The sequence below is a fragment of the Strongylocentrotus purpuratus genome, unplaced genomic scaffold (assembly GCF_000002235.5).
Source record: "Strongylocentrotus purpuratus isolate Spur 01 unplaced genomic scaffold, Spur_5.0 spur5_scaffold_7, whole genome shotgun sequence".
NCBI lineage: Eukaryota > Metazoa > Echinodermata > Echinoidea > Camarodonta > Strongylocentrotidae > Strongylocentrotus > Strongylocentrotus purpuratus.
Window position 1 is genome coordinate 10,481,214 of NW_022145613.1, and position 17,616 is coordinate 10,498,829.

At 40.0% G+C, this 17,616-nt stretch overlaps 1 protein-coding gene across 3 annotated transcripts; it reads right to left on the reverse strand.

Annotated features, from left to right (window-relative positions):
• Positions 1–1,476: 1,476 nt before the first annotated feature.
• On the reverse strand, positions 1,477–16,606 carry LOC577239 (solute carrier organic anion transporter family member 4A1). 3 transcript variants are annotated; one of them, XM_011682432.2, is made up of 11 exons: positions 16,289–16,606; positions 12,317–12,692; positions 11,257–11,743; positions 10,499–10,595; positions 9,309–9,430; positions 8,182–8,442; positions 7,282–7,483; positions 6,212–6,359; positions 5,637–5,800; positions 4,935–4,999; positions 1,477–3,700 (listed from the first exon to the last, which is right to left on the reverse strand). In XM_011682432.2, exons 2-11 carry the CDS (start codon positions 12,641–12,643, stop codon positions 3,435–3,437), a joined length of 2,139 nt encoding a protein of 712 aa, XP_011680734.2. In that variant the 5' UTR covers positions 12,644–12,692; positions 16,289–16,606; the 3' UTR covers positions 1,477–3,434. The 3 variants fall into 3 exon arrangements, with proteins under 3 accessions (XP_011680734.2, XP_011680733.2, XP_782573.4); XM_011682431.2 differs by having other exon boundaries at positions 12,317–12,697; positions 16,299–16,605; XM_777480.5 differs by having other exon boundaries at positions 12,317–12,697; positions 16,289–16,605.
• Between the last annotated feature and the right edge of the window lie 1,010 nt (positions 16,607–17,616).

The window sequence follows — 17,616 nt, forward strand, 5'->3', positions numbered from 1 at the left end:
ACAATGTCTATCATAAATGACCGTGTGCTAACAAGGCTTCCAGGAACCAGTTTCACAAAACTTTTTTTCAATGACAGATGACACAAATCAGTGACCAATCTGCCGATAACCAATCAGAAGCAAGGATTTCACTAGCTTGTAACAAAAAAACCCATCTCTTGTGTAAGATGGTGCCTTTGACTGGCTCTCCAACCTTGACCTGTCCACAAAAGTGTTAAATTATTATTTTATAAAATTAATATCTCGATCTGATAAAGCTGTAATTCGTTCTACGAAATGAGATGATCAGAAGCGTGCATGATTGGACATAGATACAACGGGACGAGGTTAGGTGATGCTGGTTAGTTTCACTTGGCGTTTTTCAGCCCTCCCGGGTTCGAAACTTTGAATGGTCTCAGACGTGAATGGACAATGCAGTCCGAATATAATCGACTTATCAATATTCGACTTGGGGGGGGGGGGGGGGGGTCAACTGCATTTCCATTCCGCTATAAACGCTTTTTTGTGCTGTTTTTTATTCCAGAAAGTACAATTGATTGTAACGAAGAGGAGATACATTATGTCTGAAATTTATAAGGTTGGTTTGATGTTACAAGTTCCACATTTGATTGATAAATAATTATATTCATTAAAAAAACAAGTACTTTATCGACAACTTGACGTATGTGATTATTACGAACAGGGCCTGATTATGACAAAACAAAAACAACAAAGAAAAAAAAATAGAAAGGAGAAGGAAGGCAACAATGATTGCGGTGTAAACCTCAAAAGCATCATTCTACAATTCCCGAGTACATTTTGTATACACCCCCCGAGTCGAGTTTCATAAATACGAGTTTATGAACTGCCTCAATACATTGACAGATCTGCCTGCAGGCTACAGCCAATCAAAGGCAATAATTTCAGTAGCTAAATTCAATTATGGCAACTATTTATGAAAAAGGGCCCGGATCAGTATAATATAATAATAGTTCAGTTCTACTATATAGCGCATAATACGTTATGAAATAACATCTCTATGCGCTTCCAAAGAGCTTTGGACTTTATTACCCTAGCTTTAGCTCCGGCAGCCTTATCAGCGCACAGTGAATTTCAAGGAATAATCCTACTATCCTACAAGTCACCATTTACCTCACCTGGGTTGAGTGTGGCAAATGTAGATCAATGTCTTGCCAAAGGACATTAGTGCCGCGGCGGGACTCGAACCGCGTACCTTGTGATCGACAATCCGGTGACGTATCCACTCGACCACAACACTTCTACGTGAAAAGTGCCTTAGAATTGGTTTGCTATATAGATAGATGGCGCAATAATAGTTCGTTGTAGAATTATTCATAAATCAACACCAGTCCTGTGTTTTCAACTAATCAACAGCAACAACAACAACGACCAAAGATGATGAATACAAATATTTATCTTCTCACTGTGCTTGCGACTACTTCTTTTCAATAGAATAATACATTGAAACCAGAAAAATACACATTATGTTGTGAGAAAAACTTTCCTCATTTTATTTCGTCTGATGTTAATAATTAAACAGTCACGATCAATCTATACAAACCAAGTAAAACCACATCTAAATAATCAAAAAATAGTACTGTTTTGTCATCTGCCTGATAAATCCATTAATATGATAATGATATCAGTCTCCGTCCATAGACCATTACAAATATATATATTCAAATTTATGCACGATTACCTTTATATATATATCATTGTATCTCAATAGTCAGATTGCAAATTACATGAATTAGTTGCTGCTAGGTTGGGCAAACATGGCTTGCCTTACCTAACAACGTGTGATGTATGCAATACGCGTTCTCGTGAATTACAATTATTCGTAACAGGTGAATGAAATAATTTGTAACGAGGCACTTAACAAAGACGGATGCATTGAATTGTTTAACATTAGGAAACTGGCCTATATGCAGCGCTATATATGGCTACAGATATATATATATACATACCTTTGTTATCAGTATGAGATGTAGTGAAAGACAGTTTAAGTCAGATTTTTGAAGATAGTGGCATTTTCTGCTCTTCGATTAGGAATGTATGTATTTGAATTTACAGATGAGAATACATTGCACTGTCAAACTTGAACATAGGAAGATTAATACTTCCGATATTAGCATAAAGATGAGAATATTAGCGCGCTAATCCTATGAAATAGGCGCTATTTATACAATTCAAAATTACTGAGTATTCTTCGTTTGTTTGTTTTATTCTATTTCTGCATTTTCAACATAATAAAATGTAATATACACACTAGGTACATATATATATATTATCAACTAAAGTAACAAAAATACATATATAATCATATCAAAATATAAATCATTAAAAGTTATACCTTAAAAAAACCAAATAAGTTTCAAAATTGAAAAAATCCATAAGTACGCCGTCTTAAGCTGGAGCTTATATGTATTGTCATGATCATTATTTAGAGATGGGAATGCAAATTTACATCATCATAGATTTAAGAATACATCTGTATCGGAATATAGTTATCCATACATCAACGTATAGATTTGAATTCATTGATCTTTCACTATCTTATAATGTGAATACATTAAGTTACACAGGCGAATACATTAACCGCATTGTGAAGTCAGTTAAAAAGGGAGTACATTTTAATACTGAAAGATATCAAAATTGTTACTTGTCATGGCGTTCCCAGCGGGTATTCCCCTGCATTCTTAGAATGTTACTGTCACACACATCATATATTTTTTTTAATGATAGAAATGCATACAAATTTATTTACAAAAATGGCGGTTGAAAACAAGGTATGAAACGTTTAATTATCTAAATTATTTTTCTCCAAAAATAGATTTAGCATAGCGTGTGCTATCTAGGTTGTTTCGCTGCCACTGCCAACATTGGTTAATCACACACGCGTTATCTCGTATTGTCACCGTCATATTGACCCTCTCAGGGTTAACAGCCAAGTTTGCAAACACATCCATGTATATACGAAGAAAGACAATATTGTGAGGCACGTTTTCAACCATGCCTTTTCTCCACTATTTCTTTCTTCTCCTCCCCTTTTCTGGCCCATGATATCATTACCCGGCCAACTCAAAACGATGACAGAATTGGCAACTGAATATAGAGGCTTAAGGCTGCGTTCAGGAGATTCCATATATTATGTAACTGGTATGGAACCATTTTGAATAAATTTAATTAAAAAGTCAAAGTGCTCTTGGCAACTATTTACCTCACTTGGGTGGAGTGTGGCAAATGTAGATTACGTCTTACCAAAGGACGTTAGTGTTGTAGAAGTAAGTTTACTGTTGAGTTGTTGCATAAGGACTTTGAATGAGCTCCTAATTATTATACAGGCACCGTGGTTATCTCTAGACCACTTGAGGCCTGTACGGATGAGTCTGCATGTTTTTCACCATGTGGCTTGATTGTGCCATGAATGGTTCCTATTCAAAGCTTGCACCTCTGTTTTCTTTGCCAGCCACCTCATCCAGCTCCTTGTCTTCCTTAACTGCGGGCTTGTAGAACCACATGGCCAAGAGATACATACAGCACGACGCTGCTTTGAAAGACACGGCTATGACGGCCATCCTCCAGGCTAGGTTGGCGTTGTCGTAGATCCAGCAGGAACCGCGTGTGCCACATACGTCCTGCCACAGGATGCAGGCCTGGTCTATCACGGCACCGAGCAGGATAGGACCTGGTACTGATCCTGGAGGGAGGGATAGAGGGAGAGCGAGAGAGCGATGGAGGGAGGGATGGAGGGAGGGAGAGAGGGAGGGAGAGAGAGAGAGGGAGAGAGGGCGGTGGAGGGAGGGGGAGGAAGAGAGAAGGAAAGGGAGAAAGAGAGAGATAAGGAGAGATAGGGAGAGAAAGGAAAAGAGAGAGAGAAAGAGAGAGAGAGAGAGAGAGAGAGAGATGTGGAGACAGAGACAGATAAAAACGGAGAGAGATAGAGAGAGAAAGAGAGACATAGAAGAGGACCAACGTGGGTACATAGAGGTGTACATAGAAAAAGTCAGAGATATCGTTTTTGTGTGTTAGAGGTAGAGGGGGGAGAGAGAAAGAGAGAGAGAGAGAGAGAGAGAGAGAGAGAGAGAGATGGGGCGGGGCGAGGTTACGAGAAATAAAGAGTACGGTAAAACTTTTTTCATTATAGATTAGGCTAGGGGCCATCAAACCCAATGCCATTGACTTTCATCTGCCCATATCTAGGTGTTGATGATGTCTACTCATAGTGACGCCAACATTGTCTGCACTGATGTCATTCAGGCATTGGACAACACTTCGGACATCATCTTCAATAGGTCAGCGCATGTGCTATATACCACACATTCGGCTCTGATGTTTTCTTTGATCCGGACAGTGGAATGATTATGATAACAGTATCCTGTTCAAGATATTCATTCAAGACTTCCAAAGCTCTATCCTAATTAATGAAGTGCTTTTGAATATAAATTGCTTTTTGTTTGGTTTCCCAGATGGTACACAATCTATCTTTAATTTTATCATTTTATATGCAAAACACTATATATATTCTCTGCGAAATACAAAAGGGAACGCCTATCTTTGAATTCTTTTAAGAAGATGCTTAAACATTGCTATGAAGTTGAGCGGGTTCTTTCTATCAAACGCAATAAATTCGTTGTATTACTTGATAAATGTGCAACTGGTGTAATAATGTTTGTTTTACCGATATGTAACAACATGTACTTTGTTCAAATCTATTATTTGGTTCTTGCTCATGAATGATTAAATACATTTTTCTTTGGAAAAAAAGAAAAGAACAATATCCTGTGGGAAACGTCTCTAAAGACAGGTCAAGTCTTGACCTGCCTTTAGAGACCTAAATGAATTATGCATCCCCCTCCTCTTTCCCGCCTCCCCTATCCCTAGATTCGCGCCTGATTTTATTCGGGTAAACGAGTTTAAAGTATAGGTCTTACCAAGTCCGCGTTTCAACATTGAGTTGACTCCAAGAGCCATGGACCGTTGAGAATCGGACACACACCTGTCAACAAAATATTGGAGAAATCATAAAACGCAGTAAAGTGGTTTGATCCTGAGATGATAATCCACTAAATAATTTAATAATGCCATTGATTGTTTCTTTAAATGTTTGAATGGACTTGATAACGTTCCTCGCATTATTCTCCGAGAAATCCGTGTCGCAGCAGCTTGGCAGGACATGAATCTACATTTGCCACTCTCCATCCAGGTAATTCCAGGGCCCTCAGGAAGAGCAGTATTGGTGCCGATGAGGCTTCCCTGGGTAAACAGTTTATTATCATTATCGTTATCATTGATATTGATATTGAAATTGAAATTGATATTGATATTGATATTGATATTGATATTGATATTGATATTGATATTGAAATTGAAATTGATATTGATATTGATATTGATATTGATATTGAAATTGATATTGATATTGATATTGATATTGAAATTGATATTGATATTGATATTGATATTGATATTGATATTGATATTGATATTGATATTTATTCGATTTTGCTATTGCTATTGCTGTTATTGTTACTGATGAGTCTACCCTGGGTAGAAGAAGACGTATCCTTATTATCATTTATTATTATGATTATTATTACCATTATCATCAAAGTGGTATTAATTATTATGCGCACCTGAGGATGACATTGAGGTCGGGAATCTGGGCGAAGAAGGCGAAGAAGACGAACAGGGCAGCGACTACGGCGAAGACATAAGGTTGATAGCTGCACGACGTCCGGCACAATCCCGAATCGACAGTCTGTATCGATTCTTGCAGACATGCACAGTTTGCGTAGGTCTGCATGTCGAAAGCGTGACAAGATAAGTGTGATGGCGAATAGAAGTTAAAAATGAAATTGAGAAATCCATCACAGGGGCGGATTCAGTTTTCTTTAAAGAGCGGTAGGGTCAAAAAGTTATCACATTTTCTGGTGTTATGTGCGTATACTATTACAGAGGGGTACAACATGTTTCCGGTAGGCAAGGGCCTATGCAACATTATGATTTTTAAACAGGACTCGGTGTGACTGTGTCCATTCCATTAACCCTCCACCGTTTTACTAAGTAATGGAAGAATTAAGCTGATCAAAATAAGAACGAGACGGTGGAAAATATGAGAAGATAAATCGTGACTAGGGAAAAATGGGCAGGACACCCCCAAAGAAAGAAGAGAATAGTAACATCATTGTAAGAGGGCAAACTAACTTACCCCGTTGTCATGATCTGTCTCGCAACCTGCATGGCAAGGTGTGAAATAGTTTGTATCCCCTGCGCACACTGGGAGAAACTGCTCGACAGCGCAGGAGCAGTTGGAATTACAAGTTGATGTCAAGTTTATGTTTGTGCCCGTCCCTAGACTGTAATAATTGTGAGGAATTGAGGAATTGAAAATTGGGAGGAAAATCAATTATCGGAATGTTTAAAGACATAGGTTGATATTTTAATCTCAGTATGCGTATACGATAACTATCATATCTTGATTAGCATAATGCCACAGAAATGTATTATTCTCTCTCTCTCTCTCTCTCTCTATCTCACTCTCTCCTCCTCCCCTCTCTCTCTCTTCTCTCTCTCTCGCTTAAATGACGCCCTTTTTTTATTATAGAATTTCAAACGTGGGAACACTGTGGTCTATCGTAGAAGACGTTCGACTGCCACGCCCTGGATTCGATCGTCGCTCGGTGCTTACAACGGCCGCCTGGCCCTGGTAAGAAGTTTTACCCACATTTGTCCTTCTCGGCTCAGGTTGTCTAAATGAGTACTTGAGCGATGCTAGGGTGTTAAATAATTATGATAGCCCCCTCCCAATTAGTCCAGAATCTGACCGATTTAATGTTGTAATAATTTGCTCCACCGCGATCTCCTCCTACTTTCTGTGCAATCGGAAGATGACGTGATCCCCATATCCCAAATTTCTACGCCACGCATCGATGTGCACCCCTGATCTGTGAGGAAAAAAAATCTTTGTCCTGCAAATCAGTGATGCGTACGGATTCGTGGGACGCCATCTTCGGCTTGCAGCAGTAGATGGGAGAGATCACAATCGCGAAATAAAAATTTAATAACACCAACCAGATTCTGGAGTTACCCCCCCCCCCCCCATGAAGAGCAGTATTAATACTCATGATGAGGATTTCCCGTGTAAATACCATTCCTACTACTTCTACTTCAATACTTCTACTAAAAACACATTTCTAAAGCGCGCCTAATACTACGTTTTAGGCGACATGCTGTTGCCAAAGCATACATCATAATTATCTTTATTTCCCAAATTCTTACCTCGCCATGTCAACGTAGGTCACTGTAACACCGGCTAGTTGTTGCTGAGGACAATGCCAGAGGAAGATAAGCGATAAAACTCCCGTTAGGAAGCTAGCAGCTGCAGTCAACTTGAGCAAACCTCGGATATCCAGTTTGAGACGCTTCAGAACGAATCCAGCGGTCAGGGAACCGAAAATACCGCCAAAGATAGACAGTATACCTACGAGCAGTAAATGGCACAAAATACGGATTTCATTGGGATTCTCTGCACAGTAACAATATCAAAAGTTTTAAAAGATATGAAGTGTGGTCATTCCAGAAATGATTGTATGTACCGTAATACTTTATAGACATTTAAGAATATCAGATAAATGTTGACAGTTGTACGGCAGATGCCTTATTTTTTTATATTTATGTACATGGGTGTCGATCTGTAATTGATACCTATTGTTCAGGGGGGATGATCTATTCATTCATCCCCCCTGAACAATAGGTATTACGTAAGGATCGACACCCATGTTTATGTAATTCAAAATAAGGAATAACTCGATGTCACAGCTAGTAGTACACGATTGCAAAGGATCTCGAAAAATTTACCTGTAAGCAATTTCCAAAGCCTTGCCCATCACTTATTGAAATGAGCGAACGTTGCAATGCTGTATTGCGTAATCCTAACATCAGTTTGCGATGATATTTGCGAGCAAGATATATCGACCAGAATATTGTTATTTATCTCCATTAGGCCCAAGTGTAGAAAAAACTTGTTATAATCCCTCTCGCTTGCTAGCCTCTCTCCGTCTCTCTCTTCATCTAACTCTCTCTCTCTCTCTCCGTCTCTCTCATTCTCAAGCGGAATTACCCATATTGTCTTAGGAAATGTACTAGGTGATCTAATGGACTATCTTAATGAGTACAGACCTGTAAGTATGGTCGCGAAACCAGCCGATAAAGAGAACTGATTCTCCAAGACCTTTGGCAAGAAAGCGTTGAATCCATTAATGAGCAGCGCATCGGCCACGCCCCCTAAACACGTGAATACGAAGGTAGGGTTGGTAAACAGGTAGCGAAGCGCCCTCAGCAGGTCTGATGGACGTTCTCCGAATCCAGCTCTCGTTGTTTCCTCCGTGCCCGAGTTGGCGTGAGCTTGATTAGCTTTCTCTGTGCGGATTTTAGCTGTAGCTGTGTGGAATTATGATTATTATAAATATGTAAGTATGACAACAGTGAACCTTCTGGCAGATTCATCTTTTGCTAAACAACAACCACAACTATATACTACTGCTTCTACTCCTACACCTACTCCTACACTAACTCCTACACCTACTCCTACACTAACTCCTACACCTGCCCCTACTACTAATACCAGTCCTACTACTCCTACTCCAACTCCTCCTCCTACTACTCCTACAACTCCTCCAACTACTACTACTACTACTACTACTACTACTCCTACTACTACTACTACTACTACTACTACTACTACTACTACTACTACTTCTACTACTACTACTACTACTACTACTACTACTACTACTACTTCTACTACTCCTACTACTACTACTACTACTACTACTACTTCTACTACTACTACTACTCCTACTACTACTACTACTACTACTACTACTTCTACTACTACTACTACTACTACTTCTACTACTACTACTACTACTACTACTACTACTACTACTACCATTTTACTACTATTACTACTAATACTGCCGCTGCTGCTGGTACTGCGGTAATCACCAGCGTATTTGAAGGTAGCAAGAGGGAGGGGCAGTTTGTCTCCCTGACAATTTCTTACCAAGGAAAAACAAATAAATATATAAATAAATTGCATAATAAATTATGAGTCAATACTACATTACAGTTTAAGCTGAACGTCACTATACAGAAAACAGGTACATCATATTTAAATAAAAGCAAACAAAAAATTACAAACAAACATGATCACAACACATTTATGTAGAACTCAAGTCATAACAATAGACAATGATGAAAAGTTGTGTGTTATTTATCGTCTTAGAATGTAATTAGGCATTTACTTGGAAACTCTCTTGGGAAGAGACTGAGTGGTATGATCATGAGGAGGGTGATGCTACCCACGATGAGGAATCCCAACCACCAAGCTCCTACCCAGCCGGGATCAGACGTGGATAACGTCACTCTAAGAAATGAAGAGAGAGAGAGAGAGAGAGAGATAGAGAGAGAGAGAGAGAGATAGAGAGAGAGAGAGAGAGAGAGAGATAGAGAGAGGGGGAGGGGGAGGGGAACAGAGGAAGAGAGAGAGAGAGAGAGAGAGAGAGAGAGGGGGAGGGGAGGGGAGGGGAGGGGAACCGAGGAAGAGAGAGAGAGAGAGAGAGAGAGAGAGAAAGGGTGGGGGAGAAAGAGAGAGAAAGGGGGAGAGAGAGAGAAAGAGAGAGAAAGGGGAGAGAGAGAAAGAGAGAGAAAGGGGGAGAGAGAGAGAAAGAGAGGAAGAAAGAGAGGAAGAAAGAGAGGAAGAAAGAGAGGAAGAAAGAGAGAGAGAGAGAGAGAGAGAGAGAGAAAGAGCGGAAGAGAGGGAGAGAGAGGGAGAGAGGGAGAGAGAGAGAGAAAATAATTAGTCATTGCACACACTAACGTATTTGAAAGAGGGGTACGGGCACAACTTCTGCCCCTTCCTCCTGACAGTTTTTCGACACAAATTGTATCCACTTTGTTTATTGTAGTACAGTTAGCAGATAAGAAACTCATTGAAAGTCAGTAAAGGAAATGTAAGAAATATCTTGTCCACACTTTCAATGATGGCACGCCCCCAAATCCCCCACTCTCGTACACAAGTGCTACCCACCCGTATCCATCAACCTCTGAAATGGACCCTAATGGCTTATCGCACCTTTTCTGAAATGACCTTTTTTTTTAAAGAAAACGTCGAAACCTGTGAACCTGAAAAGGTTTTCGTTTTTTTTTGCAATTAGTGCTTGAAAAACACCCCTTTTAAAGGAAATCCTCAACGACGCCGAACCTGTGAACTTGAAAAGGTACCCTTTTTTTTTTTTTGTGCGATCAGTGCTTGAAAAACACCCCTTTTTAACTGAAGGAAAACGTCGACGGCGCCGTATAGCTGATAAAGACACCATTTCGACATTTTTTTTTATCTGGACGCGGGTGCGTAGCCAGCCATGTTGAGAGTGACCTTCTTGGGCCCTACCCCCACCCCTGTAGCTAAGCCACAAGTTATAATCAAAGAACATACCCTTCAGGTATGCTGATCTCTGTGAAGATGTTCAGAAATGAACCCGATAAGATGAATCCAAATCCAGGCCCAAGAACGACACACGCGAAAAACGTACCTGCAAGAACAAACGGATAAAAACAGAGTAAGTTTTATTGTATTTCTCTTTTCCTTTTCGAATTTTCATTGCTTTCTTTTCAATTTCTCTCCTTGCTACATTACTTTTTTTTTTATTTCGATTCCGTTGATAACATAATGTATTATTATATTAATCATAATTTATTAAGACAATTTACGCGTTCACAATTTCATATTTTCGATTTGTTTTCTTTTTATTCCTTTAATGGCTGTTTACCATCTATAATCCGACGTTGTAATTGGTGCATACTGTATATCTCTGCCCTCTTTCTGGAATCGCATTGATATTAATTCACGTGTTCTGTTTGTTTGCTGTCCACTGAACTTGTATATTATCTTATTATTTATGTTTTTCTCATCTCATTTAAGTCTCCTCCCCCCCCCTCTCTCTCTCTCTCTCTCTCTCATCGTCTCCTGTTCTCGAGGTGCCTCACCTCCACAACCCATTAATCTTTGTCTTTACAGTATCCGCAAGAATCTCTTTTTTTTGGTGATACCTTTCCCTTTCTCCCAAAGTCCTTCCTTCCTTCCCCACACACACATCACTATAAATTGATCCATGCATGGTTGTATCGTTTGCCCTCTACAAACCCCCCTCCCCTCCCCTTCTCTCTCTCTCTCTTCCATCACTCTGCATTTACCAAAATAAGGTCCATATGACTTGTTCGACACGGACTCGTCCATTGCTGTGAGACCTAACGTGTACAAAGGCAGGGAACCAATCCCAGCTACCACTTGTGCTGCGCAGAACATGTAGATATAGTTGGACAGATCCGAAGTCGAAGCCCCTCCCGGCGTCTCGCAGGTGTCGCCCACTCCGGTTCCATTGCGATCACACACCCCGCTGGAGGAGCTGTTACCCCCACCGGTCGCGTCCACGTAGGAGTAAGGCGGGGTGGTGAAGTGGGGCAGGGCGTAGAGAATGCCGGATAGACCAATCAGGACGCAGCCCACGCCCACCCATCGGATCTTGTGACCACGCCCACCGACGTACACGGTGAAGAGCACAAAGATGATATTGGTGAAGTCGTAGACGCTGACAAGTATACCAGTGCTCTGGCTGGAGAGACCGAAACGACGCTCTATGGATGTGATGGAACCGGGAGTGAAGCCGTTTACTATCATACCCTGTGAATGGCACAAGAGAGGTGGAAGGAGAAAGAAGGGGAAGAGGGACGAAGGATGAGAGAGAGAGAGAGAGAGAGAGAGAGAGGGAGGGAGATGGAAAAAGAATTCAGTAAGAGGGAGAAATGAGGACAGGGTTAGTGTGTAGTTTGAACAAAAATTGAGAGTGGTGAAAAACAGTGAACGACAAAATGAGGTACAGGGAATATTATCATAGAATATATTTAATTACGATACAAAATTTTAATTGACAACCTCGCGGCTCCAACATAAGGTGATCCTTTGTCCTAGGATTAGTAATTTCAAAATTCTCGGGGGCTGCAGCCCCAAAGCACCCCGCATTCAACGGCGATGCTTCTTTAATAAGCGTCGCCAGAGTATTTTGAAGGGGAAGATTTGATGGATGATGTATCAATAATAAATTAAAAACTCGCTAGCAGAAACCACATAATAATCCCCTATCCCGACAAACAGATTTCTTTTTTTTTAAATATTTGTTTAATGATGTTTTTTTTAATGTATTTTTAAAAAAAGAGCTTATTCTTTGTAGTTTTTTTTTATGTTGTCGAACATTACCTGGAGAATGGTTGCGAAGCAAAGTGAAAGTAGCAGGAATGGCGGCTTCTTGAGTTTCTGTAACCAGCCTGGTCGACATCCAAACCATCCACAATCAAGATTCGGTGCACTGTCATCATCAACCACGGCTCCGTTCACGCCGCCGTATCCATCGCTCGGTGTAGCACTGCCAGCGGATGACCGTAAGGATGACGAGGCGGTGTGCGACGTCGCCGAGGGCTGGGATGAGTCGGGTGAAACGCCTTGTTCTGTGGCGAGTTCGTCCCGATCAGTTAATGCTACCTGCGATGTCGAGGTGTTGCCTTGGTAAAATTCTTTTCCCGACATCGTTAAAAGTGTTCAGTGAACGCGGTGGGTTGAATGCTCACTGTATCCACTGTCCTACATGAGATAGAATTCAAAGCATCGATAGGTGTGGGCCAATGAAGCAAAGTTCTTCTTTTTTAATCCCTATCTGTTTCATTAACCATGACTTTAAAAATGAACGCAAACAATTATAACTGTTAGAAATTGACTAAGTAACTAACTGTAAAGAAAATTACACAACTTTACACTGCAAACTCGTTGTGTAAAGTCGTGTAGTTTTTGTATACAACTACACAACCCCTGTGTAAGAAGTGAACCACCCAATGTTGGGTAAAGTCGTCAGACAACAAATTTGCAGAGTACCATAAGTCCATTAAAGCCCCATAAAAGACCAAGACGGTATAAGATAGTACCCTGAAGTAATAGAATAGAAATACAAATATTGATTGTTATACATGCACTGCCATAACCAGTGGCGTACGCAGGATTCAAGGGGGGGGGGGGGGGTTTAAAATCAAAAGGGGGGGGGGTTTCCAAAAAAACATACATAAAACATACACATAAAAAAAACTCGAGGGGGGGGGGGGGTTAACCCCAAAACCACCCCCTGCGTACGCGCCTGGCCATGACTTATAAAGTTGATCTCTCTCATATACATTTCCATTATCTTTTTTTCTCGGTCATACCATAGTAGCTGACACATGCAGAGGGAACATGTGTCTCTCGAACACGATGTTAGCTATAGGACCCCCATGCAGAGGCGGCTGATCCGAGGGAGGGGGGGGGGCAAGTACCTCTAAAGTGCCCTTTTTTAACTTGAGGAAAGTGCCCCTTTTATTTATAATAGGTGCCCGTTTCGCATTATTTTAAGTGCCTCTTACAACCTGTGATAAGTGCCCCCTTCACCGATGATAATTGCTCCTATTCAAATCTAAGAGGTGCCTATTTTCAAGGGAATAGTTTCTCCGATATTAATAATTGTAAACATTTTATATCCGACTTTTTATTTTTCAAATGAAGAAGCTATAAAAATATGTTCTCCTTTCTTTTTATTTTGTATCTCTCTTCCTGGTCTCAAAAAGTATTAATAAAATGTCATCTTTGTATGTCATTCTATACTGCAGTCAATATCAATTTCCTCTGGGCCTTAAATACTATTTTTGAACGAGACGTTTCAAGTACAGAGCTGTTGAAGATACACTAAACTTGTAATAATCTGCTGGCAGTTGCATTGACTACAACCGATGAAAGAACCAAGGCCACCGTGGAGAAGGCAAACCTCGGTCCGTATTTTAACAAAATGTAAACCCAACATAGGGCTTAATTGTTCAATCATCGGGTTTAACAAGGGAAAGTAGTATGCAGTCCAAGTTTTCTTTAAAAAGATCTTAGTGGAACCACGGTCGAGTTTACCTATTAAAACGGGGTCTTACTCTGTTAAATTTAGAATTTCGCCCAAATTGTCTTATTCATGGTTCAAAGGTACCTACCCCATGTAAAGAAGAAGGAATTGTGTGCGCATTTTGGTTTACATACTAAGATTTACTCGTGGGATCGTGGGATTAGAAAATGCAATACAATGTGTAAAGTTTGGAAATACAAAAAGAAAAATCATTCAGTCGCTTGGTAGTTACACTAACTTACACGCAAATCTTCGTATTAAGGGGAAGGGGGTGCATACTCTTATTCGTTTGGAAGCTTTCCCGAATATGTCGCCCCTCCCCATGCCGTAATAAACGACCGTCGACACCTCGCCCACGCATGAAACTAATGTAATTTTACATGGTAATCAGCTGAGCACCACATTTATTAAACTATTGTGACACCACTAACGCCTACGAGAGAAGTTTTATTAGAATTTATTTATTTATTCAGTATTATTTAGTAATTTAAGTCAAATTATTTGTGTAGAAGTTAAAATATTTTGTCCTTACGTTACCGACAACTTAAGATTTAATGATTTACTCGTTTTGAAAACCATACTGTTGCTTAGATTACACAACATGTAATGTACAATGTATAATTATACTTTTGATGCTGATCACGTTCAGAGTTTAAAAATGCGTACCTTAGACTTGCTCCGGTAGACACACTATCCACAATTCAAGAACAGTAATTAAATAGATCTAAATCCTAAAAAGCTTAGACTAGCCTCGTCGGAAACAACATCCAGTGGGGAAAGCATTAAAGAGCACGCGGGGGGGGGGGATTTGTCCCCTATTCGAATGCTGAAAACAGAAGGGAAAAAAAAAGCTAGAAAAGAGAGAGCAAGAAAAAAGGAAAAGACCCTTGCAATGGGTAAACCCATGCTACGCAACTAAAAGTGTTCAAAGTTGGAATTAAATTAACCCTAAATATCTCGGACTAACCCTAGTGAAAACAAAACAAAAAACTAATGGCCTATTCACTTTCAAAGTAGGAATTCAATATATCCTAAATATCGTGGTATTATTTTCACATACGGGATCAGATTGGCACTTGTACAGGTCAATAGACCAAGTCTGGTTTTACAAACACGGTTTACATCCACTGTATTTACTGGCCCTCCTGTATTACATTCTGGCGTGCTCAAGACACCGTGAGTGGTTGAGAGCTACAAGATTCACTTGATCTTTTTTTTGGGGTCACCAAATCAGACAAAATTAATACAAACAGGCACAACGTGGCTCTTTCATGGTATATGATTCAAAAGTGCAAAGTCCACAGAGGTTATGATGTTTTGTGTCAGACTGGACGTACATTGCCATGGTAAATTGCCGTTTGGTATACACTGAGTCCATTTACTACATGGTCTCAAAATCATGTCGTCTACTTATACCCCACCACAACAATCGACCAGATGTTCGTAGGTTGGTCAACCAACGCTCCAACAATGAAGCTAAATCTGAAGACTCAAGCTTCTTTGGTAACACTTAATCCTAATCCTAATCCTAACTCTTAACTCTAACCCTATCCCTAACTCTAACCGCAAGTCTTAGACGTTCATGTACATAAACCTTATTGGTGGGGTATTATGAAGTTAAGTCTAATAACATTAAAGCGCACATTTTGTTGATTATGTCTGCTGTCTCATATCACCTTTCCGTCTCAATGATAGCTAGATGCTCGATCCAGGAAACGCCATTATAGTGTGGTACGTACGGTATGTCACTGAAACAGCTCCCGGATGATTTTTGTGCCACAGTTGTTTTTTTGCATTTTTGGATTCATTGGGGTCCAAGCTATCAGAAATTGATGGGGTTCAAATTTTCCCGAAGACACCAAATTTCCCTATTGCGCGTTATATGTCATTTTGGCGCCCTATATGGACCCCCATAGAAATGAAGGAGGGGTCTGAAAATTTGAACCCCATCATTTTTGGCCGATTGGGACCCTTTTGAAGCCAAAACAGCAACAACAAAAAAAAAATCAACTTTGGCACAAAAATCCTACGGGATTACATACCATACCGCACTATTATGAGGGAGGTACAGTACCGTTTTTAATTTAGTGACTTGTATCAACTAAGTCGATAACCCTACCATATAGCTTGCAACAGGACGGAGCATCAAGAATAATTATGTTTTGATTGCAATCTTAATTGATTCACTTGGTAATTAACGCATTAGACACAAACAATTAACAAACAATACCATTTGCCAATAAAATATGAGTGTATTTGCTCACCTGCACGTACTTTGTGAAAACGAACAGGATCCGGAAACAATGCAGTTCACTCCGATCCCTTTTCTATTTCACACACATTTACGTCTATCTAATTGAGATCAAGACGAGGGTGGGTACTACGTGTCCGTCAAATAATATTAATTAAAGTATTATAAATTGCTTGCATGCAGTCACATCAGTATAAAGACATGCGAAAGTTAAACACTCCAGTCATAACAGAGATATTTCCAAAAAGGCTGTAGAAGTATATACACGTACGTGTGTGTAGAAACCTATTTACTAAAACTGAATGGCTGAAAAAAGAACTCTTTGTATGATTCATGGGCGTAGAATAGAGTGTACAGTGCACGGATGTGCACCCATCCATGATTTGTATTGATATGTATGAAAGCATGCTAGATCTGCAGCATTATTGTTACAGAATTATACACTTTGCCGTATGGCATCGACCTATATATGGCCCAGCCAAGCGTGAAAATAGTCTATTGTATTATACAGCTTAATTGTATTGATACAGGCCGGGTGTTCCTGAAAAGGAAACACACACAGATTCATTAGTAAATAGACCATAAATTATTTGTAATGTAATAAAACATCCGGCAGGGGGCGGGTTCTCAAATAATTGAGACATACGTGTTTGCATCCCGGGGGTCTCAGTCATGTAAAAATACTGTAAACATGCGTGGCACAGGAATTCTAGACACCCCCTAAACGAGGATTTCTTCTGAAGCCAAAATACACCCTAAATGAGGATTTCGCGTGTTTTTTTCCCCCGAATTCACACCCTGAACGGGTATTTCAAAAAATGTACCCCTAAACAAGTATTGTAAAATTGTAACCACTTGAGCGTTTGATATGCGATAAGGATTACCATTTCAGTTGTTGACAATGTAAAATAAATCAAATTATAAAATTCACAATGTGAAAAAATTATTTCAATATCCTAATTCTAATTAGTCCTTTCTTTGGAGAAAAAAAACCTTTCAATTTTGTCATGTAGTGTTTACAAAAAGTACACAATTTACATTGAACAGTTACTATTCTACTCTGCAAAACAAAGTTTTAGGGAACAGCTATAGGTGTGAGACTTGTTAGGTCTGGGTTAGTATCGTGGGCATCCATCTTGATCTACTGAAGATCTAAAGACCGGCAGGCGCAGGCGGCGGCCGGTAGTCTCGCTAATGGGCATTATTACCCCTCCTAGGTCTGGCCGGCCTGAGGGCTAGAAGAAACACCTAAACGCGTACACCGGCGCGTACAGAGCAGGATTTTGGACCATTTTGAAAAAGTACTCTTTTTCTCGAAAGTGGCCCAAAATGGACTTTTCT